This window comes from Chelon labrosus (assembly GCF_963514085.1).
Source record: "Chelon labrosus genome assembly, chromosome: 11".
Taxonomy (NCBI): domain Eukaryota; kingdom Metazoa; phylum Chordata; class Actinopteri; order Mugiliformes; family Mugilidae; genus Chelon; species Chelon labrosus.
Window position 1 is genome coordinate 14,200,521 of NC_140344.1, and position 24,620 is coordinate 14,225,140.

The window sequence follows — 24,620 nt, forward strand, 5'->3', positions numbered from 1 at the left end:
TGCTCGTGCAGGAGACGCGACCGTTGGATGTGCCCTTCTCTGATTGGTTCGTTGCGAAATATTTACGGAAGTAGAAGATGCACCCAGGAACAGAGACAGAGCGCTGCATCTTGTCGACCTCCTGGCAGTGAAGTGACAGCATGCAGACGGACGACCGTGTTTCATGCCTAAAAACTGATTTGTCGGAATCGTCTGGGACATTTCGTGTTCTCGTTGGCGTAACGGGAAGCGTCGCAGCCTTGAAACTGCCTCTTTTGGTCACCCAGCTGCTTCAGCTCCCCGGGGTGAGCTGCTTCGTGCGGGGATTTATTTATTTTCTACTTTTTCGTCTGCGTTACACTTTTATTAAAACATGCTCCTGCGCACGTTAATGGCCTCTCTACCTGCCATAGTGCGCACGAGTTCACCTTTACCACAAGGTGGAGATGTTAGACAGCAACATGAAACGCCCCCAATATAATCTTGTTATTAAAGGTTTTGTACTTAGTTTTTTTTTTTTTTTTTTATATATAATCCTCCTTATTTGAAGCCTAACAAAGTGAATGTGATAAAAGGCTAACACATTTATGAGATAAGACTAAGTAAACCGTGGCTCCAGTTTACTCAGCCATGACTTGGCATAATCACCAGGTGAAAAGTTACAGAGGCTGAGTTAGGACAGGGACAAAAATAGAAGTGACTAAACAGGGTTTGGAATATTTTGGGTAGTGTTTTAATACATTCAATCAACACAGTGTTATGACTGCAGTACTAAACAGTGAGGCACAGCTATGTTTCATTGGCAGACATACTGAATTAGCTAACCCCTTAAACCTCACACAGATACGTTTTGACTTACACACATGTCCATAGCTACATTTGGATCAGTGTCAATCTCCCAAGGAGCAGGAGGACATAATCGCCACCAAAATGCTGCTATAGGGTGATCTGCAATGACACTAGCTGTAGTAATGTCTAGCAATACAGACACAGGTCATTCAGCATGCAGTGCTGCAGTGACAATGCATGCTAAAGAGCAATTTGCTGCTGCTAAAGTATTCTGTGTGCCATTTGTAGGTATCTTAGTTGTTCATATATTTAGCACTGTAGCAAAACAACCTGTGTCCTACTTTGCGCTTTAGGTGGATGTCAGAGTGGTCACTACAGAGCATGCCAAGCACTTCTACAATCCTGCAGAGGTCTCAGTCAAAATCTACAGTGACAAGGATGAGTGGGAGGTAATAATGAAGTTCACTCAAATCCTAGTACAGCTCTTATTAACTGACGGGCTATAGCTGAGTTTCTCTGTCTGGTGCAAGGAAGGGATGGGCAGTAATTAAGATTTTTATCAAGTGAAGAGCATGAATGTCCTTTCATGGCATTGAAATTATATATATATATATATCTATATCTATATCTATATATATATATATATATATATATATATATATACACACATATAGGAATGCCATATTCAAAATCATATTAAGGAGTATTAAAATGTGTAATGAGGTGTCAGGTGCTTACTTAATATCTTTTCAGTCTTTTATGAGAGTTTTGAGACATGAAAAAAAAATGGTCAAGAAAAGATTGAGAAACTGGAAGAAGTAAAAAATTGAGTGTCTCATTGGTTGTGTGCCATAACAGCATATCTCTTGTTTAGCTGTGGACACAGAGATCTGATCCTGTCCTACACATTGAGCTGAGGCGCTGGGCAGAACTATTCGTCATTGCTCCCCTTGATGCCAACACTCTTGGAAAGATTGCTAGTGGCATTTGTGACAATCTGCTGGTGAGAACATGAACTTGCTATTTGTTTGATTTTCAGATCGTAATTTATTACACCGTTTCTCCGAAATTGTTTTGGCGTTGAACAGTACTTGTCCTTTGCAGACATGTGTGGTAAGGGCCTGGGATACCAGTCGACCTCTCCTTTTCTGCCCTGCAATGAATACAGCTATGTGGCAACATCCTATTACAGCCCAGCAAGTGTCCAGGTTGAAAGAGTTTGGATATGTGGAAATCCCCTGCATTGCGAAGAAGCTAGTGTGTGGAGATGAAGGTAGGTTTTAAAACCAGGAAAAACCTAAGATATTTAATTTCTACCACTATTTACTTTTACCGTATAAAATCTCAAAATTCAGAACAATTAGAAAAGAACTGAAACCGACAATTACTTTTATTACTGATTATTCTGCCTGTTCAACTGTTAATTTGGCCAAGAACCTAAACCATTACGTTGACAGAATTGTAATGGCTCTTGAATTGCTCATATGGTCCAGTGCATGACCAGAACAAGCAGAGCCAAACAAGGCCTGTTGCCCCTAATAATACCGATCACACTGTCACGGGGAGATAGAAACCCCTCCTCCTTCGGAGCCAATTGAGGTGGTTTATGTATAACAAGATGCTTTCTGTGTCACACATCCAATTTTGGGGGAGGCACCTGACAGATTGGCAGGATTATACAGCAATGGCCAAATGTACTGGTTCAGCCTGGTGCAGCCCTCTAAGGGTAAGTGGTAATAGATAATGGATGGATGGATGGATGGGCCCAAGACTCATAATACGTTCTTCTGATTCATTCTTGGAGAGGAATGGTGTACTTTTCTTGAAAATGCTTATTTTTAACTTTACAATATTCATTTTAGTAGTCTAGTCTGGCTTTTTATGTGACTGTTTCAAAACTGGTGCCTGTTTTTGGTGCTTCTTCAGTGGAGCCCACTTTTATTTTAGTCTGGGTTGTCGGCTTGTATGTGTTTTTAGGTTTTCATTGCTTATTTTTTTCAGTCTCTGTATTTGGGGTCAGTTTTCCTCTTGAGGCCTCATCCAGTGAGGTTGGCTACCGTCCCATGGACCATGCAAGGCATTGTTTTCCTTTTTCTTTCTCAGGTGATACCCATCCAGCGGTCGCGTTAACCGAATATTTTCCGTCATTGACCGTTTTTTTTTTTTTAAATGTGACGGAAAAATCTGAAGGCCGTCCGTCCTTTTGACAGATTGCAATTCACACCCCTGACCACTTAGTGGCGAGTGACCTTATTAATTGTCTCTTGTCATCGTGACAGTTTGCGTTCCAAACATCACGGTGAACGATTTCCTGGTACACCGATTACACTGATGCACACGTCAGAGCTCGGCTAACCATAGACCATAATGTATATATGTCTATGCAGCTAACGGCTACCAAAATGGAATTTGCATACCACCGAAGCACTTCAACCCTACAGTACCGTCTAACAGCTGTTTACGCTAGCAGTCCCGTTCCGAGTACGGACAAGACGTTTAATGTTTTTTTTTTTGTTTTTTTGTTACCATTTCAATACTGTTCTGATAAAAGTGCTTAAAGTTAATGAAACTTTAATGAAAATTAAATGCTATTGAATTGCATTATTATCATTTTAAATAATTAAAGTGACGGGTAAAAATAGATTATGATGGGATTTTTATGACCTTGTCAGTCAAAATGACAGACAACGAAAAAGTCTAGCGCAACCTCTGTACCCAACTATACTTTTTTTGCATTTAGATCAACTGATTGACTTATTAAACGACTGACTTTTCAAAGACAATTGTATTTTCTCAGTTTTAACTGATTTTTCAGGAAGAACTGAGGATTATTTCAGTGAAAGCTTTCCTGTTAAAGAGGAGCACAATTTCACATACCGTAAGACAGGGGAAGCAAAGTGTATCAGTAAAGACATTAACTGCTCAACCACATATCATGAGACTAAAGATAAAATTCAAGGCCTTCTCTGCATTTGTTCTTCAAAGAGATCACTTCCTGATTAGATGACCTCAGCTCCAGAACAAACTTAACCACAGAGCAAAAGACGGCATGATTGAAAGGAAATGGCAAATACTAGCGATACTGGAGGGAGGGAGGGGGATACCTACAGCGCGTGGTATTTTATTTTAAGTATTCTATCTTCAGACAGTTTTTGAAATAAGACGTCACCTATAGATGAACTCGTGTCACCTTGTTTCCTTAGAACCCATACTTTAAGGTGCAGTCTGAAATCCCCTAGAATATTTTAGGAACTTTATCACAACGGTAAGCATGCCCTCTTCAGTTTGAACCTTTCTCTCTTGCACTCTTTTTACCTACTGCTCTACTTGGTAAACATTTTATGTTTACAATTGGGCCAAATTGTGAGTGCTGCGACTAACTAAACCGCCACAGCTCGGCAGAATCTATTACTGTAGATATTTTTAAATCGGCCTTCATGTGTTCAGATAGATATTTTTGCCTTAAGATGTGCTTGAATTATAAAGTAAAGGCTCTTGTAGAAGAAAAAGTCGAGGTACCAGGCCGGGCCAGATATTGACTATACCTCTTTCCTTCAACACTTAATCTAGATTCTTAGAGTTTACTGATGTCTAGAGTATATTCAAAGTTAAAGAGAATCACTGGAGAAGTTGATGCAAGCAGAGTTTATTCTTAAAAAGATACAAACTCGAGTCTGGTTCAGGATGCCATGCGAGTTCAGACTGAATCTATGGTGTCAAGCATCAGTTTGACTTAGACTTAGCTAAACTTTATTCATCCACAAGGGAAATTGCTTGGTCACAGTAGCTTAGTTGCACTTAAAAAAACACTCTTAAGAACCACAGATAAAAGAAAGATAAAATAAAATAAAAATAAGTAAAATAAAATCTAGTAAGATAAAATAAAATAGTATCGTAATTATGTTCACTTTTTCGCACATGTGCTTTTTTTTTTAAAAAAAGAGGTACAATTCCATATATGGTCTTGGTGAATTCTGTATGTTACTCTTAATGTCACTTAAAATTGAGTAGACATCCCAGCTGCTAGTTGAATGTTACTTAGCTGTTGACTACATGTTGGCTGACTGTGTCCATCCCTCATTACATGCATAAATGCTCCAACGTTACTACTGTGATCTCTAATAGCACAAACTTTAAGCTACACATCAACCTTAAATCACACCAAACTACATCTGAATTTTCTCAACACTCTCAGTCATCTAGGTCATGGTATATCAAAAAAAAACTAATAAAACTAAGCTGAAAGGCAACTGGACTTGTTGTTTTTTCTCAAAAACGTCTGAACTCATCCAAGTAGCGTCTTTGGTTCTAAAACACTGATGGGGAGTTTAGGTAGAACTGAGGAAGCTACTTGGATGAGTTCAGACGTCTTTGAGAAAAGAAAAACAACAAGTCCAGTTACCTTTGTTTCAGCTTAGTTTTATGTCTTTTAAGTCATTTCTTTTTGGGATATCAAATAGTTAATATCAAGCATAATCCAGCCACTGTGTACACCAGAAGAAGTAATAATAGGTATTAAGTTATAGTTTACAACTATAACAAAACATTTTCTGTGTTTTGTATTGTCACTTTTTAATTTCTTATTGTGGCTATAATATGTCCTATATATTTAAGTGATCAGCTATTCACCCCATTGTAGTAGACCTTTACTAGCATAACGTGACCTCCTTCCTATGATGTTGCAAGCAAATTAGATGTTGTAACATCTGGCAGTGTACAGTCTGTCTGTGTACAGTTACTGTACAGTCTGCACATGCAAGCAAGTGCATTAAGTGGTCTGTGTAGGGAGCTATTTAATCTTGTCATCATCTTTCTGTACATAGCTTTTGCATCCCTCCATCTCAACATGCTTTGACATGTTTTCAGTTTGTAGATGATAATGCTGCTTACCTTGCTGCCCATGTTATGTAATGTTAGACTACTGAACTTTTTATTTGATCAAATCCTGCAGGTGGCCTAGCTCAGATTTACAGTTGGGTTCCTATACGTATGGACACTCACCTATTTTTGTTATTTTAGCTAGTTTACCTAAACATATTCAAGTTACAGTTATATTGTAAATGTTGACTTAAAGTTCCTCCAAAAAGGAGGGAAGGGTGTAGGTATTACAACCATTCTTATACTATTTTCAGGGGCTCAAAAGTGATTTGCCACTTCATCAATTTCTTCATCAGTTAAGCAGGTAACTGCAGTCAATTCCAGGAGTGGCATTTGTTGCTGTGAACCCACAACATGTGTTCAAAGGAGCTGTCAATTCAAGTGAAGTAGGCCTTCCTTAAATAAATCCATCACACAAACTGACAGTTTCAGACATTAAAAAAAAATAACGCACTGGTGAGCTCGGCAACATAATAAGGACCAGATGCCGATAGAAGCCAACAGTGGTGGATGATCTGAGGATCCTTTCCATGCTAAATAAAAAACACAAAAAAAGACAACATCCAGACAAGTGACTAGTACTCTCCAGGAGGTAGAAGTTCCATTATCCAAATCTACGATAAAGGGAAGAGCGAATGGTTCACCACACGGTGCAAAGCAGTCATAAACCCCAAGAACCAAAAGGCCAGATTAGACTTTGACGAACAAACAAAGAAAGCTAGAGCTGCTCTGGAGCAGCATTTGTTGGACAGATGAAGCTCAGATCAGCGATGTAATAAAGCTCAAAATTTGGAACACCGTGTTAGACCAGAGCTGCCTGGATTTTGTAGATTATATTGTGGGTTTCTCTGAATGAGTGCATAATGAGCCCTTTGTCAGTCATTTGTTTTGAGATACAAAGGTAAAGGGGCTCCCCCAACACTCACATGTGGTAGTCAACTAAGTTTCAGTTTCACAAGTTGCAAAAATATGATCTGCATCAGGAGAATGAAAGGAAATAAACACCATAGCATCCATGGCTTTACTGGGCCACTAGTTTTTGTTGAGGTGTGACAGAAGACAGATACGGCTGAGGTCCTAAGCGTATAGTGTGTGTTGTCTAATTTTAAAGCTGCTACTTGTGAAACTGAAACTTTGTAGAGGGGGTACCACAGGACACCTCTCTTAACAGCTCCTACAACAGCTCCATTGTGAGGCCATCTGGCAATACATGTCAGCCAACTATCAAAAGATTATACTTATCAATGGGGACTTCCTCTCAGTTCCTGACCTGCCAAGTCAGGTCATCCTGGCGCAGCCCAACTGACATGATGCCCTCACAATCAACTTGTCCAAAAGCTGAGCTATGACTTCCATAGCCTATACCTTCAGTACAGCCAATATAATCATTTGCATCCCACCTGAATCTTTGTGACCACAGATCACAGTGTGATCACAGTGTGCATAAAAGAGATGAACAATGAATCATAGGCTCTAACAGAATACTACAGGATGCCACTGCAACACATATTAATGTAATGCCTAGAGTTCTGGCACTTACACATCTCTTGAAAGCCTGTTGAGCATAGCTCGGGGCTTAGGTGACCTTTGGCATTTAACCTCTTCAACTACAACAGGGTAATTTACAATCACATTCAAAGGTGTGAAAAGATCAGTAAATCCACAGCAAACATGAGGTTAAACATTCTACGGCCCATACATTTTCTTCCACAATAGCGATGTACGACCTTCTCAGATTTATCCATATGAAGCTGAGGAGATCGGCCGATTCTTTGCGATAGAGTCGGACCGAAAACATTCTGTGAAAGCAACCCGGGAGTGGATTATGCATGCATTTTGTTCTTGCTCAAGACAAAACTAAAAACAGAAAAACCCACAAACAAAGAGAAGACCGCTGTAGCACAGACCCTCGCAAAGGAAACCCATTCCCTGGTGATGTCCATGGTTTCCAGACTTCAGCCAGTCATTGCCTGCAAAGGATGGAACAAATTTTATTTATGATTATGTGAATTTGTTCAACCACTTTTGAGCCGCTGAAAATAGAGGACTGTGTATGGAAATGGTTGTAGTCTCTAAACCCGTCCTTCAGTTGTGCTGGATGTAGGACCTGCACTGTAAGTCAATATTCATTATATAACTGCAACATTCAGTTAAACAGTTAATTAGCTAAAATAACAAAAATCAGGTCCATGTCCAAAAATAAATGAACCTACTTGCACATGTTGATACAAACAATGTGATTGTGTGTATTAGTGAGCAAAGATTTACATAGTAATTGTGTCTTACTTGCATATAGTATTTAATGTTTATAACTCGTAATTCCTTCCTTTGCTGTAGGTAAAGGCGCCATGGCGGAAGTATCGACTATTGTCAGTGTTGTCAGCCAGTATCTTCAGAAAGCAGAAGAGTCATCTCAGCAAACATGAACAGCTCATTACACCGCTCCTTCCTCATCAAATACCAAAATAAATATGATGGCTTCCCTTCAGTTTTGTGTCCAGCTTTGCCTCACACACCCACGGTAAACTCACGCACTAGCTTACACCTATTTTTTACCTGTAATCCTTTCCTTTGGACTGAGTGTGAGTGTACAGATCATTACTGACTGTCATCTCCATGACTCTTTTGTTAGTATTGTTGCACCTGTTAGGGTGGAGCACCTTTATCCTAGCACACACCTGGCCTAATTCTTAGAAGAGTTTGATCACCTGCAATTTCTGGAGCCAGATGAGACTGTAAAAAAAACATCAGCAAAAACAACTTGCCCATTGCAGTGTGGGAAATTCATGTGCTGAAATTCTGTGTTTGAGAATAACCATCAGATGCCTTTGTCACCTTTTCTGCAGGGATGGACTGATACTAAAATTTTATTGAGACATTTTACCACATGCGCTTTCCGTCTACAGACTTGCATCTGTGTGTACAGCCTCCAGCACAAACGTGTCTATTGTATTGTAATCTCTTCCTTTTTTCTTTTTTTCGTGGTTGGCAAAGAAACAGTTTGACTAACTTGTTTAATGACGTGCTCAAGTTGGATGTCATTGAAAAAAACGTCCTCTGAATTGTGTGCTTGTTTATTTTGTGTCAAGTATCAACTGAGTAAACGTTACATACTGTCATGTGGATAATGACACGTCAGATACTGGCATAATATTCACGGTCAAATACGAAATATAAATGAAGGTCAAAAAGGTGGTTGTAAATCCTAAAATGTGTGACGAGCTTAACTCGCTGATGGAACTGGACAACAGGTTTAGACCATGAGATTAGGTCTTGATCATGTGGTGAATTCACGCTTCCTGTAGTGCAACAATAAAAAACAAACACTGTTTAAAGCAACATTGGATTTAAATGTTTAAACACCATCATGACATCTACAGGGTTAATTAAGTGACACAAAACAGTGGACATTCTGTCTGTCCACTGCAGAAACACATTAAACTCATGTATGGATGTCTGGGAATCAGTAACCATTAGTAACAGTAGGAGTAAAGACACACTCTTTATGTTCGTGCAGACCACATGCATGTAATATTTTAGGAATGTAATCCCAGTGTTAATGGCTTAACTATTTCCGAAGCTTTTAAAAGTGTGTTACCAAATGTATCTATAACCACTGCTCCAAGTACCAAAGGTCAAAACTGGGGGAAAAACATTGATAACATTAGTGTTGGACATGTTTACCCCTGTGACAACCCTCCATCTCTTAGCAATGTGAAATGTCTGGTTTGTGTCCGGGGAAGACAGACAAGAGAAACCACCTGAAGGTTTGTGTGTTTCAGTGGGTTAAAGCAGTCAGTAACAGCTGTCTTAGTTGTAATAAACTGGAAGGACCTTGAAGGTGGCAATCTTCAAGGTATGTTTCCTCTACAATACTACGAAGTGTTTCAGACTACCTACTTCATAGGAAATGTAGAGGAAAGTGTTGAGGTATCAGGCCGGGCCAGATGTTTCCTATACCTCTTTCCTTCAACACTTCATATAGATTCTTAACATCTTCAGAGTCAAAGAGAATCACTGGAGAAGTCAGGAGTTGATGCAAGTAGAGTTTATTTATGGCATAAAATATGATCCTTTACTCACCCATATAACTTTGGCGTCATTTTGAGTCGTTCGGAAGATATTTAGCTCCAGTGGTGCGCCGTGTATATCCATATAGTGGGAGTGACTGGGGCACCGAAACACAGCCTCTAAATAGCGCATTATCTGCTGCAAAACTCGTTAATTTCACCAATATTTTGTTATGATACACTAGTGCTATTCCCTGTTGAGTCTGGAGTTACCTGTTATCATCATCTGGGGTCTGTAGATTGACCTACTAACCCCTGACCTGGATGATGTCAACTCTGAGCGCCGCGCACACTCGCGACGGTCGGCTTGTTTACGTGTAATTTGCTACTGCTAGTTTTTTGCAGCATGGCTGAATATTTTTCCGATTCTGAGGTTGTGGACGACGACTTTGTTTATGATGGACGTCCTTTACGTTTGAGCCAGAGTATACGGATGAGGAGCTAGTTGAAAGGAGGATGCGGAGGCAGAGAGAGGAACAGCTGGCCAAAGAACAACAAGCCGCTGCACGTCCGCGAATAGATAACAGGTAACTCCGGACCCAACGGGGAATAGCACTAGCGTATCATAACAAAATATTGGTGAAATGAACAAGTTTTGCAGCAGATAATGCGTTATTTAGAGGCTGCATTTTGGTGCCCCATTCAGTCCCACTATGTGGATATACGCGGCACTCTGCTGGATCATCCGAACAACTCCAAATGACACCAAAGTTATATGGGTGGGTAAACGATCGTATTCTATGCCATAAATAAGGTCCAAGTTATAAAAAACAGTAATTCCCCTTTAATGGTGTCTCCTTGTATGGTTTATGTTCTTTTTTTTATAAACAATAATAGTGTCTAGACTAAACCTCAATCCCCCTAGCGGTGTATTCATCTTTTGCCACAATTATGTTTTCTTCTCTGCACCTTAGATTTTTTTTTTTTTTTTTTTTTTTTTTTTTTTTTAAAGTTACAACTCCATATATGATCTATTATAAGAGCTGTGTGTTATTCTTAGTGTCACTTAGATGGATGTGTAATTTCATACCGCGTCTAGGTGTAGTCTAGGTGAACTCCATATGTTATTTTTAATGTCAGTCAAATTTGATCATGCATCCCAGCTGCTGGTTGAATGTTTGCTCAGCTGTTGATTACATGTTGACCAGCTGTGTCCATCCCCTTATTACATACATACATGTTCAAACCTTACTACTGTGCTCTCTAATAGTATAAACATCAACCTTAAATCACACCAAACCACATCTGAGTTTTCTCAACAGAAACCAAGATTTGAAACTAAATCAGCTACTTTACATTGTTGGTAAACAGGTGACAGCTGCAGTGCCTTTGTAAAAGATTTATTTTAAATAAATGTCTTCCTGGTCACATGCATCATGGATAACTTGAGTTCCTTCCTCATCAAACTGTGAATATGCTACCTTAACCCCCCCAACACTGATATTTCTACTGCCTCTGCGTGACAACGACCACACAGACACTGGTGCTTTTGTTTTTTTCTATCTTTCCAGATAGTTTGAATTTATCTTGATTTATCTTGGTTCCCACTAAATCCAGCAGCGCTGGAGGGAATTTGACTTGCAAATAACCAGCGGCAGCGTTGAGCTGTCGAGGTTGCGGCACATGGAGCCACCTGAGTGGCTCCCCCAGCGAAAAGCATCCTTCCCTGAGCCATAACCTGTCCGCCTGCCATTGGCTGCAGCGTGATTCTCTTAATGAGGCTAGAGTAATATTACATCAGCCACGCTGACACGGGGAGTGTCATCGCAGCCTTGGCTACACCCCGGAGGAGTGAGTAACCTGCAGGTGCACTCAATGGGAATGAACAGCATGTTCTCATAACTATGATTAAAAAACACGATAGGATGAATTTAGAGGCGGTGTGAAATAATCAAAGGTGAACCTTCCAAGACAAAACTATTTTTCCCTGCTGACACTTCAGTGCATGCTTATCAAACGATGTTTCCCAAACAATAGTGGAATCAGACCTCTTTGTTTTGTGATATGCAAGAATACATATACCCAACATGAAGTGTACATGTGACTTACCCTGCAGAATACCAGCTCATTATGTGACAATCCCAGTGTTGTAATCATGCTTTGGTATCCTCATAAGCAACTAAACTTTACTTTATGTGTCGCTTAGGCTGCCCTCCCCAGTGTCAACAACTGCAACTCAAAAGAGGATGGTGTGGTTTCTCTCCCAGGTACTATAAGGTCTCCTTAACACAGAGTGCCCTGACATTACTTATGGTTTGAATTGTATTCAAAACCTTAAACTTTTTTTAATCCAGCGCTACTTTAAACTCGCCACCTTCAGATATTGGTAGCATTATTTAGTCCAACAAAGATCCAACAGCCAGAAACACTCAGGTACAACATGTCTAAAGTTACAACGTGTACATGAAAATATCAAATACAGAAGGCGAACGTGTGAACAATAAGAAGGCACGTCATTAAAATCTCCAGGGGACGTGATGGAATTCAGCGCTACCTTCACTTACGGATCACAAAGTTCATTATACCTGAAACTAGTTCTGCCACCGGTAGTACAACAACAGGTACATATAGGAAATAGTTACTGCTTTGCATTGTGTGGCTTGTTGTGTGGTTGACTGACAGAAGAAACACAACCCCTCTCGTTTTTCTTCATCATTTAATTTAATTTAAAATCAAAACAGCTTTATTTGTCATGTACTGTGAACACATATGAATTTGATCTTTGCATTTAACCCATCCATGTGCTTCTCTAACCATTACCCTGACCCCATAACTCTTTTAAATACTGTGGTTTATTTTCTGTAATGAACCACAATGTAAGTCTATCAAGAACTAATAAATGCATTAAAATATAAGCTGCAAACACCTGCAGTACTTCATATATTACCCTATAAGTTAGCTATAAATTATGTGTCATTGTCTGTACACATGTGCAGCTTGTCTGTCTGATGCAACTCAACCGGTCCCTAGGCTCGACGTGTATTGCCAGCCTCTGGGAACGTTCAGGAGTGTTTCATCACACCCCACATCCTGAGAGACTACCTGCTCTGTTCCCTGTGTCACCACAACTCACTATATGGACTCTGACATGTTTAAAAGTGGTAAACACATCATGGATCCACTCCGGGTTGTTATATGCATATGCATTATCATATTTATGTCTTTTGGATAACAGGTGGCTCAGGATTTGGGCTTTTATCACTTTAGATCTTTTCTTCATGTGGGATATGAATCTTTTTGAGGATCCTTACGCTTATTATGTATATGAGTAACATGTTATATTTAACAGAATGAGGTTCACAGAGGAAAATAACCGTTGCCTACACATGACCGCTGCAACTATAGATGCGGGTATCAAGTAATAAAGAGAGAGCAGAAAGCTTTAAATGAAAACTAGAACCAGATTAATCATTCTCTGTGTAATCATTCACAGATGGAGCCTCCATGTGGATCCTTTTCTTTATAACAAAGCCTCACATCATTTATTATTATTATTATTATTTTTTTTGCTTTGTATGTTTGAAGATTTGTGTTGCCTCTTGATGCCTTGTGTTGGTTAGCCCGGAGCTGTAATGCCATAGTAACTGGAAATGGGGGAGATGCTGAGAACACTCCGTGGGGGCATAAAAACATCCCTGCCTCCTTTCCTCAGTCAAACCTCCTGATGAGCATCCCTTTACCTGCGCGAGGCCCCTGGGGCTGATTGAAGCCGTCCAACTTGTCTAGACCAAACTGTGACAGCCCCAAGGGACACAGAAATTAGACTGCAGCTCACAGGTGAAGAGGGACAGGCATGATGCAAGTGCAGCGAGAAATGAACTCATTGACAAGATAAATCAAGCGAGAGTGGAAGAATTCATGTTTAATGGATGCGATTGCTTTACAAGAAGGGCCAAGCAGCGCTGCCGAATGACGCGCTACTCTTACTCTGCTGGTACTACTGCAGAGGCAAAGCTCAAAGTTACTGAAAGGCAAAAGGTGGGACATGATAAAAGACAAGAGGAGAAACAGTTAGCCTTAGGTAATAACTGACCTGATTTTAACTTTGGTTAGCTGAAGTCAACCATTAACTACACTACGGTGAGGTCAACAAACGGCAGCTCTGTGATAAAATGCAGAGCCATCGTTTTGTCAGTGTGATCTATTTACATAAATTGGGTGCAGTTTTTTAAAAAAAAACCAAAGCAGAATATCTTCCTTTATCTCAGCACCTTGTCGGAGCTGTTGCTTCGCCCCACAGCTCAGCCTGCCAGTCACCAGCCATTAAAAACACTTGCTGCTAGCATGACTGTGCTTAATTTTCATGTTGCATATTAATATGGCTTTTCTTCTTCTGAGGCTCAATGGGAAGTGGTGGGCGCTGTTGAGGAGAAATAAAGATTTCAGGTTTCTAGTGAGCTAACATCTTATCTACAATGTTTAATCGTTTAATCAAACTGTAGTTAGCAAAGGGCACAAGGGCTCAACAGCCTGATCTATGGATGATCCACATGAAGCTACAAACACAGGCAGTACACAAAGGAAAGGACTCAGGGACATACACATACATCAGGCCGTGCGGTTAACAGGTCATGGGAGCTGCGGGATGTAGAAAATGAGATAATAACATCATTCACTAAACAGAACAAACGATGTATTGCTGATGTTTGTGTGTGTGTGTGCACATGTGTGTGTTTTTTAAATACATAAAGCTGAAGGTGTAAAAACAACTGTAGCCCATGAGGAAGGTGAAAATGTGACTAGAGCTGATTATGAGCCTGAAAAGACATGATTGTTTTTTAAAAGGAGAAAGGAGAAAGACACAGGTATTTCCAGAGAGAATAATAATAATAATAATATGTTCTTTGGTAAAGGTATATGCCCAGCACCTGTGTGTTAATGAAGAACAAATGTATAAAGGAAGACGCACAACACAGCAGTCTGGCTTGGCTTTCTTCTTATTAAGAATAAACTCTGCTTGCATCGGACTTTGGTCATCTCCAGCGATTCTTTCAGACTCCACTGAGGCTCCGGACAACAGCGAGGTCTAAAAACCTAGATTACTCGTTGAAGTGGAGAGGTGTGGGCAAATATCTGGCCCCAACCTGTTCCTCAATTTTTCTTCGACAGCGCACACGAGAGAATTTGTTGCTGGCCACGAAGTAAAGAGGTGAAGATATTCGTGCTTCTTCTTTTTTTCTTTTTTCTTTGATGACGCGCGCTTCAATTCCGCGAAAGATAGGTAGGAAGGAAACTCGGATTTGGGAAACAAGAGGGGAGGGAGGCGGGAACCCGAGAAAAATCAATAGTGCACACTTGCGTTATCTGGCTGTCAATGGAAAACAAACGTGACTCTTGAGTTCAATTTAGGTAGCGGCGGCGGTGGCAGAAGTTGCCGGGCGTCATGATACAAGCCGTGTAAAAGTAAAAAAAAAAAAAAAAAAAGAAAGAAAAGAAAAAGAATGAAAGATAGAAAAAAAAGGCGATAAAGTCACCAACGGGAAAACATCACATGTGTAGAAAACAAGCCGTGAATAGACGCAGGGCGTGACTCCGCCTATTGATCAAAGACCATCCTCCTCCTCGCTTTTGTCTTTTCTTCAGTTTGTTAACTTCTCCAAAAGCCTCGTGGAGCCCGGGCCAGACGCACGTCGACCTTTCGCCTGAGGGCCTTCGCTTCGTTCCGTTTGGTGCCGACTGAGGCGCATCCGGGTAGACCGATTCCACCCTGAGAAGTTGTCTTTCATGGAGACGTTGTGGAAATCATTTGTCACTGCGGCGAGGTAAGCAGGCTTATCTACCTCTCAGTGTCGCCCATTGGCAGCAGATTGTGGTGCAGAATGCAGAAATAAATAAGTCAATGAATAGATTTTTTTTGTTTCTTTTTTTAAAAAAAAAAAAAAGAAAAAAAGAGAGAAGTGGTGTAGTTTATCAGAGCCGAGCGTGTCCTCTTAGGGCAATGTGAAAGCATTTCAGACAGCCAGAGTCCTCCTGCATCCTCAGTTTTGGAAAAGGGCTAAATACTTATTACTTTACTTTGCCACAGTGTGGTTTCCGTTTTTGCCGTGGTTTACTAACGCTTTCGCAACCTGCGTGGGAATGACTCGCGCTATGATGGAAACGCGCAAATTGTTACATTACTTCCATCCAATTATTTTGGCCGTCCGCGCAGACGGGATATTAACTATTGGCAGATCCCATGTTTCTCCCTGGAAGCAAATATATATGCGTATTGCTGGCTGCTTGGATGTCCGAAGAAGCTGAGTAACCTATAAACTTTTTTTAAAGTTCCGTTTTTGTGTGTGGACGTGAGTCGTTTTTATTGGTGGATTAAAAAGCAGGCGGAAATCGATATGTATATATATTTATATATATATTTACTTTTTAATGTCGCGTTAACTTGGTGACATCCTCCCACATCTCTTGATCTGTCAGACTAATTGGTTAACGAATATGTGATCAATGATTGTCAGACTCGCCGGAGTGAAGTGAATCTTTAGCGTGTTTACACTTTTCTCGCGTGGTTTGAGGCCTTGAGACGGTTTGACTTTCGGAAGTCACGCTCTCCATCAACCTTGCCCCACACATCACGGGAGTGGGAGGACACGCGCTCGCGCGCCCACACACACATACACACACACGCACACACACACACACACGCCCACTTAACAAGTGTGTGGCTTTCAGTCCGTTGAAAACACCTCTGCGCAGTTTCCTCCGTGTACACAAACCGCATGTCTCCTCGCTGTTCGCAGATAAAGCATCGCTATATAGGTACCACTTGCCTGAAAGGTGTCAACAGGATGAACTGATAACATCTGTTTGCACTGCAGGGCTGTGTGCTGTCATGAGACTGGATGAGCTCTTAATAACGCCATGTGTCACGTTACAGTTGAGGATGAGGTCTTTGTCTCGCTAAGCCTTCACCGCAGCCTGCAGATGTGTCTCAGGCATTGTTCTCATTTCATTCTCATAAGCGGGAAGGTGTTATCATTTTGACACACTGGCAAGAGATGGCAAGATTGCACGTAAACTGGAAAGGAGATAAATAATAATAGATTTTCATGTACATGGGCTCCAACATTCTGCTCCAGCTGTTGCCTGATGCTGCCTTCAAGGGCCTATTGGAAATGCCAGATTCAGAGATTGAGCAGGTCTAAACATTACCATGAAAGGGGTAAATTCATGGGAAGCGTGGGTTGTTCGATGAAATAAATGTCTTTGAAATTGGCCTCTTTCACAGTTTTCCGACATTTTTTTTTAAAACATGCCAAACGTCTAATGCAGCTTTGACGTGTATACTTTGTGTTAGACGCAGAGCAGCGGATTATTTGTGGATCTGAAGAAGTCGGGCCACTCTCTTTAAAAACATCTTCCACTTTTTTTTTTTTTTTTTTACACATATCTTAACCACACTGTTGCATATTTTGAATTTAACAGCATGATTCAGACTGGGTTAAAAAAAATGTTGCTCACTCACACTTCTCAAAAGAACGGAGTATGACGTGTGGTCTGTTTTCTCCAAGTGCTTTACATGACCGTTATGGTCACTGTCACAAAACACTTGCAGCATTGTTTGACACATAGCTCCAGGCGCAGAGCAAGAGCAGGGTGAAGAGGCACTTTTTTCTTTCCCAGATGTTGCATAGTAGTGTCTTGTAATTGTATAGACCCGATATAAAATGTTGTATTTTACTGAAATTATTAGTTGTTGGATAAACTAGATTACAACAGAATTTTGTCAGTCGCTCAAATGATCAACTTTGCTGTTGATTCTTGTCATATATAATATCTAACTGGGTGTTGTCTTTGGTTGTGGGCTGCCGGCCCATAACATATTTAGTCAGTTCTTTAACATAATCCGCAACTTCTTCTGAGGAAAAAAAAAAAAAGAAAAACAGCAGAAGCCGAATCGGCAAAAGCCCCAACAGTAAAAAAGTATGTGAAAAGGGAACTGTGGTACAACTGTGGGTTCGCGTTAAAAAAAAAATGCAGAATAGAAACTCTGTCCACTTTGTCTACTTTGCTGTTTGCTGACAGAAGCGAGGCTGAAGCGTTTACGTTGCGATGGCGCCTGAAACCGCAATCCATCCAATATGTTACAAATACAAAGCAATATTTAATTTCCCACATTGTAATTTCTCATCTTCTTTCTGACACATTATTTAAGGGAAGGCTGCCCTGGCTATTACGTTACCACTGAAAACAATAAGGCTGGAGATTGTAAAAGGAGAACTATTGTTGTTTATTGCAACATGTTGTCTGTGTCACTGGTTTCCCATAGAAAAATGTACTCATTTTTAGTTTTCTCATTCCGGCTCGCATAGTCCTCAGACTGTAGCTTCTTTTCCACTTGTTGTTGTGTCCAACATTCATGTGCATCAGCTGATAAGGGCGTATGTGTGATAAGATACGAGATACGAGATTCGTCATTCGTGAAGCTATTTGTTCTCCAATGCTGACTCTTTATATATGTTGTTTATTTCTTTTGTCCTGCTGTCGTGTCAAGTGTCTGAGGAGGACAATTAAACAAAGAGCACTTTGGGTCTCTAATGAATGTGTCTAACTGGTTTTATATTCTTAGGTTTTGGAGCTATATCGGTGAACCATCAAAAGTTATGACACGATGAGCAGCGAGTCGATGCAGACCCTCGCTGACCCGGTGTTTCGAAGCAAGATGCCGCTATTTGACGGGGCGATGGCACCTGCGGGACTGTCCAAACCACAAAACGCGTCTGGCTTCCTGGGTAAGCAGACGCTGCAGTACAACGGGGCCTGCTTTGCTTATGACCCCAGAGGAAGAGACGGGGCAGTTTTCACCCCTCCTTGGAGCAACTCCGAGACATCTCTGCTGGATAGCATGAGTCCTGTGAATCACCTCTCTGCTATGGAAGGGCAGAAACGCACAATTCACAGGCAAGACAGCAGTTCTTCAGAGGAGGGACATTCTCGTCCTTCCTCAAAGGGTCACACCCCACTAAAACAGGGCTTTGTGCTGTACACAAAAAGTCCTGAGATCAGCAGTCCGTCAGCCGCTGCATCAGTAGCTGTTAAAAGAACTGGAGGGCAGAATTCGTCTTCCCATTCTGAGAACTCTGTTTACTTGGCGATTCCTAAGCCAGTGTATGGACGTAACCCCTGCTGTACTGAGCTGGGTTGTCTGATGGGACACAGATACAGCCTGGAACACGGCTCTCCTAGGATACCAAACACTGTATACGAGCACGATTGGATGCAAACTAGGGATGCTCACTACACCGAAAGGCTGCCTATTCAGAGGAAGGCACAGGATGCACTGCGGCAACAGAGAGGCTTACAGTTTGAGCCGGGTGCAGACCCACTGAAGAGGGTGGCGTTCAGCCCAGGTAGAGCAAGGACTCTGCCTGGTATGCTCGAGCCAAACTACCCAAGTTACCCCTGCACACCGACTCGCTCACTGTTTGGCTCTTTAAGTGAGCACAGCCAGCCTTTACAGACATCCCCCAGAGGTTACCCCAGCCTATACCCCTCCCATCCAACATATGAGCATATGACCTCAGAGGTTTATCAGGAACATTCTCCCATGTCCAAATATGGCCAGCTAGCGCAGCACCCAGTGTTTTACTACCCTCAGGCAAATGTGGAGGTAGAAAACAGGACACGGTGTAAAGATAGTGGCTGTAAGCAGAGAGAAGATGTCCCTGTTATCCATAAACATGCAATCTCAAACCCCCGGGAGCATTACATAGTGCCTCATTCACTTCTTGCTGAAATTCCTTTGCCTAGCGGTGACATGTTGCCAAATCATTCCTTTATGCAGGGCTTTGACTATCCATACTATGCAGTTCCGAGGTTTCATTTAAACGCAAGCCAAATCAGAGCCCCTCTAAAAAGGCAACATTCATTGCCTAGTTATCACTCTAGTCGCTTAAATGTTTCCCCATCCAGACAACACATGAGTCACCCCATGACTCCTGCAGCTAGTCAACATAAGGACAAACCTAACTCCAGCCTCCGCGCTGATCAGCCACATAGTTCCTCACCATATCTGCGCGTGGACCACGGCAGCCCTAGCAGACGCCTGAGCCGACCCGGCGTCTCACCGTCCGGCATACAATTTAGCAGATTTTTTTCTCCTCCACTCACCAACCTGCACACAGACCCCCCCGTCGTTCCACCAGCTGGCTTGAGCATGGACAGAATCCTGGACTATTCCTCCCGCGAAGCCCAAGTGACTTGCCCGAAACAGCCAAAAAGCATTCCTGTTTCCCCAGCAGCATGGCCGCCCCAGTCCCCCAATCGCATTTCAGATCGAATCCATGCAGCTGCACCTAATCTCAGAAAAATTCTTTATTCCCCGGCTGTCGCAACGGAAAGTAAACACGGTGACTCTGTGTCAAGTTTTGGAAGCGCTGTTCAGAAAGGGTCCCTGAAAAGAACCATTTCTCACTCATCTCCACCCATCAAAATAAAAAAGGAGGATATGGATTTATATGAAGTGGAGCCCACTAAAAAACAACAAAAGTTAGACACGGAGAATGCCCAAGTAGGAATTAAAAATTACTCTCCTCCTATGCCAGTTATTGACAATGTCTTCAGCCTGGCACCGTACCAAGCATACCTGCAGGCCTCCGGAGTGTTATTTCCGGGCAGAATCCCTCACAGAGCCATCCAGTCCTCTGAGCAGCATGAAGTCAAACGCAAGACAGACGCCAAAGAGAAGAGGTCAGACCGAGGTGACCAGCAGCCTGTGGTCTCTCTAGTTTCCAAAGAAATTGCTCCACCAGACAAGCAAACAGATGAGACTGTTGTAGACGTTACTGAACGCAGAAACATTAAAGTAGAGAAAGTAGATCCGTCAGATATCGACAATTCTGTGGAGACTGGGGTTAGCCAAAACGACTGCATTAAAGTGACACTCAAAAAAGAGATTGAAGAGATGGTTATATCGGACAGTGAGCCCACGTCGTTGACAAAGAAGTGTGAGACTGATGAACTTGAAAGTAAGCCCTCGGTGACAGATGAAACCGAGACTTCTGAACAGACAGACAGATCCATTTCTCCATCTCACCTACAAACGGAGAGCAAACATAGTTTCAGAAACATTCCCGCCCAGTCTCTTAAACTTTCAACCTACAACATAATTATCCCCGTTATCAGGCGTTGTAGTTCTGCTGCACCCCCAGAGGAGCCACCTGCACAGCCCATGGCTGAACTCCTACCAAAACAAGAGAATCAGCTGCCAGTTCGCAAGCACTTCATCGAGCTGCACCAGTCTTTCTGCAAGCTAATATCCAAATCTGTGTCTGCCTCTTCCGAGCAGGAGCTCAAAAAGTGGTTGTCTCAGGTGAAAACGACTGAGCCTGCGTCTTCGTCAGCCAAAGTCCAGAAAGTGTCCTGCTTGCTGGGCGTGAAAGCTCGAGAGACGTGGCTCAGCGAGGAGATTAAATCAGCCCTCCACAAGGTCCTCGAGAGGTTGAGAGAGTACACCGCCCAGGAGCGCTGTCCCTTTCCGCACGTCATGCGGGCCGGGGCTGTGTTTCTGCCCATGCTCGTGGTGAAGGAGCTGCTGTTTCCGATGGTCCAGGGCAGCTTCATCGACCAGGTCCTGCAGGAGCACAAAGTGGAGCTGCGGCCCACGACGCTCTCTGAAGAGAAGATCCTCGTCCAGCTTCATAAACGAGCTTTCTCCTCCAGGCTCAGGAGGCTGATGTCCCTCAAACACCTGCCAGACATCTACGTGGATGTGGTCAACCTTTTGTATTACACCTGCGTCTGCCAACATCTGGGTGAGTATGTGTTCACTTCAGATGTATTTAAGTACAGTACTGTGTTATTTATTTTTTTTCTAGTAAATAATTGGAAAAACCTGGGTATTGCAGTGATGTAATGTTAGTTACAAAGCCTTTTAGTTCTTAAGCGATTTCAGGTTTCTTCCGCATCTGGAATCGCACACGGTAGTTTGTCTTGTTGGTACTTCCATGCCAGACTTTTCAAATGACAGGTGTTGTAGTCTTGCAACTGTGTGCTAATCACCCCTCCTGAGGCATTACTGGGCCTTATTTGACCTGCTGCTGCTGCTGCAAGTAAACACATGTTTATGAAGGTGGCAGGAAATGAATCGATATCACCTTGTGTACAGATGCCCATATAAACTGAAGGCTTTAAAACAATTTCACAGGTGATTTAATTCCATATATTGTTTCAGGTAGTCGAGCAGACTCTTAGCTCCTCAGTTTTCCTTTAAAGATTCAACATCTAGTTTGAAACTTTGAGCATGTGATGTTAATAACATGACCACCAAACAGTGCCTTAGCTTGCGGATCATGAAAATCCCCTTTGGGTGCACCATGTGATTTGATGGTTCTTCTACATTTTATTATAAAGCATTATATTTTCTGTAGCATTTCCCTTCAAGTAGCCTCTTCCGGTGGTCGTATTTTCTGCCTTACTGGCCCTTCTGTAAAGAACTAATCACAGTAAAGAATAAATATTCAATATAAAATCCATTTATTTTTTACAGAATCAACCTCACCTGATGTCCAAAAGAGAGTCCAGGTATATTTATTTTTTTACGCTGACCCTCGATCTCACCACTTCTTTGCTTTTTTTTCTTATTTTAAAGCAAAAGAACCTTTCTGCTAAACTTAAACAAGGAACTCACGACAAGCTGCATGATTACCTGTCGCTGGTGGGTGGATGGGAGCGCACAGAGCCGGGCTGCTGGTGGAAAAATGAAACGCTCCCTCGTGAATTTGTTATTTGTGACCTTTTAGGCAAGTAAGCAAGGCGGGCTGGTGGATACCAGGGAGGGAAGTTTATGTTTTCAGAAGATGGACATTTGAAACACAAAAAAAAACACATCTGTGGTCTTTAATCACGTAGAGAAGTGGCACTAAATCTTTACTTTCCTGGGATTGTGTTACTATTTAATCTGTGTGTGTGTGTGTTTAAGGCTGAAGGCTAAAGCTAATCTGTCTCTATATAAATTTGGCATTATGGACAAATCCTGTGAAAAGACAAAAGGAACCTATGCGCTCCTTTGTTCTCACTGAAGACTTATATCTTAAAAAAGAAAATGCAAGAAAATGCTTTAAGGAATGCCTTAGTGACATTTTATTTCATACTACAGCTGTAGTTTATCAGCGTTACTAAAACTAAATGGTAATAAATATCGGTTGGTTTCTGCCCATTTTCAGCTCACTTAGTAGTTGAGCTAATGTGTAAATTTTTTTTCCCACACCAGGAAGTAGGATATGCGGTAGACTGAAAAACAACAGTGCTCGTGTTCATCATAATGAAAGACATTGTCAGCCTCTTTAATCAGGTTATATCAGGCTTTGGCTGTACAGAAAATGCTCAGTAGAATGATCCAGCATGTTGTCGATTTTAGTCTTTTCATGGGATTTGTTGACCATAAGGAGAGATTTCTTTTAGAACATCCCCAGACTCGTCCCATCAGCGTTTGACATTTTTATTTATTTTTTTTTCTTTGTGCGTTTCGACGGCTATTATTTCATCGGGCACATGCGTTTGCTTACTGAACTGGGCTTGATTGAATTTCCGCTCGCTGCTGACTTTGTTACCAGTCCACATGATTTGGGAGCACTTGATTTTGGTGCCTGAACATTTCTCTTGCCTCACCGCTGTTGCATCCCCTGTAGCAGCTGACTCTTTCCCCCAGCCTCCGCGTTTACTCCCACAGCCTTTTCTTCTGTCTCTGCTGAAAGGGTGTTTCATGGTGGAGGATCATGCTGTCCAATCACCATGTGTCAGCTGATATTAATAGGATAGTTTATCATTGTTCCTGTTTGCTGAATAAGGGCTCTGTGAGCTTTTATCTGTCAACCTGTACGGAGGAGTTGGACGTTGTGGGGTGGGGTTGGCTTGCCTCTTAAGATTCACCTGTAGGGAAACAAAGTTAATCAGTAATTTGTATTTTCTAGCTTTAAAAACATAAATCCTGTAGTATATTTTATTGAGGTATTTATTTAATGACACACCCAGTGAGCTCAGGTGCCAGTTCATGTGATAATACCTGTGTAATGGTTGTTACTCACCAAACAGAAATTCATTAAGACACTAGTTGGCAGATGTCCATGGAGGACAGAAGATGATGTAATCATAATGCTACTGAGGAAACTGTTGGGTGTTTTGGTTATGGGGAAAGTACCTGGAAATAAGCCCTCATAGGGAGTGGTTTGTAAAGTACATAAGAGGGGGAAGGCTGCTGTATTATCCTGCATATCACAGTCCTACAGGACCTTTTTCCTGACTTGCTCTCCACTTGTATCTAATACTTCCTCAATCACTAAATTCTATGAACTCTTAATCTGCCCATTGTGTCACCAGCCTGATTCATATGGCATGTCCTTTCTCTGTGATTTGACCTCTCCTAATTGCTGTATTCCCTGTGTTGCAGGATTAGATATGGCTCCCGAATGCAAAGATGGAGGCCATGAAGCGTCTGACAGCCGGGACATCGCAGCCTCTGCCGTCTCCTGCTCCGAATCACACCCACAGGGACTTCCGAAGGACCAGGAAGCACAATTGCATTTTAACGCGAATAGAACAAAGAGCAGAGTGAAGAGCAGCTCGAGGCGTACGTTTCTAGACGGCAGCTTGTCAGATGAAAAAGAAGAAGAGGCGGGTGGCGTAGAAAACACAGTAGTTGAAGGCGTTCTGAGCACATTTATAGAGAAAAGCAGGGGTTCCCAAGAGCCCCAAGGGGCCGAGAACGGAGGAGCTGACCATCTGGCCGACTGTTCGCTCAGTCCACAAAGCAAAATTTCTGAAAATTCATGGACGTGTCCTTTGATGTCGGACGAGCTGTCTCCGTCGGCCAGCGACGCAGAACCAGAGCAACCCTGCGGGCTGCAGCCTGACAGTCAGTCTCCAGGACCGGCCAAACCTCAGGTCAGAGCCAAGAGTTGTTCAGGCATGATC

General features: G+C 42.0%; 2 protein-coding genes across 4 annotated transcripts; both read left to right on the forward strand.

The window, feature by feature from the left end:
• The first annotated feature begins 27 nt into the window (after positions 1 to 27).
• ppcdc (phosphopantothenoylcysteine decarboxylase) lies at positions 28 to 10,593 on the forward strand. Of its 2 annotated transcripts, XR_014699328.1 has the most exons (6): positions 28 to 284; positions 1,122 to 1,217; positions 1,643 to 1,771; positions 1,873 to 2,041; positions 7,984 to 8,167; positions 8,493 to 10,593. XR_014699328.1 is itself a non-coding variant. In XM_084554993.1 (5 exons), exons 1-5 carry the CDS (start codon positions 141 to 143, stop codon positions 8,070 to 8,072), a joined length of 627 nt encoding a protein of 208 aa, XP_084411119.1. In that variant the 5' UTR covers positions 29 to 140; the 3' UTR covers positions 8,073 to 10,593. The 2 variants fall into 2 exon arrangements, 1 of the variants encoding a protein (XP_084411119.1); XM_084554993.1 differs by having other exon boundaries at positions 29 to 284; positions 7,984 to 10,593.
• Positions 10,594 to 15,206: 4,613 nt separating this feature from the next.
• On the forward strand, positions 15,207 to 24,208 carry cUnh15orf39 (chromosome Un C15orf39 homolog). Of its 2 annotated transcripts, XM_084554392.1 has the most exons (4): positions 15,207 to 15,478; positions 18,280 to 21,463; positions 22,198 to 22,232; positions 24,097 to 24,208. In XM_084554392.1, the coding sequence occupies exons 2-4, from the start codon at positions 18,322 to 18,324 to the stop codon at positions 24,100 to 24,102; spliced, it is 3,183 nt and encodes a 1,060-aa protein (XP_084410518.1). In that variant the 5' UTR covers positions 15,207 to 15,478; positions 18,280 to 18,321; the 3' UTR covers positions 24,103 to 24,208. The 2 variants fall into 2 exon arrangements, with proteins under 2 accessions (XP_084410518.1, XP_084410519.1); XM_084554393.1 differs by lacking the exon at positions 15,207 to 15,478 and having other exon boundaries at positions 17,956 to 21,463.
• The last annotated feature ends 412 nt before the right edge of the window (positions 24,209 to 24,620 follow it).

Bases quoted from the DNA above. Each gene is read 5' to 3' on its own strand.
- cUnh15orf39 (XM_084554392.1), top strand. From the start codon at position 18,322: ATGAGCAGCGAGTCGATGCAGACCCTCGCTGACCCGGTGTTTCGAAGC. The intron at 21,464-22,197 runs GTGAGTATGTGT...TATTTTTTACAG, and splicing joins CTGCGTCTGCCAACATCTGG to AATCAACCTCACCTGATGTC.
- ppcdc (XM_084554993.1), top strand. From the start codon at position 141: ATGCAGACGGACGACCGTGTTTCATGCCTAAAAACTGATTTGTCGGAA. The intron at 285-1,121 runs GTGAGCTGCTTC...TTTGCGCTTTAG, and splicing joins AGCTGCTTCAGCTCCCCGGG to GTGGATGTCAGAGTGGTCAC. The intron at 2,042-7,983 runs GTAGGTTTTAAA...CCTTTGCTGTAG, and splicing joins GCTAGTGTGTGGAGATGAAG to GTAAAGGCGCCATGGCGGAA.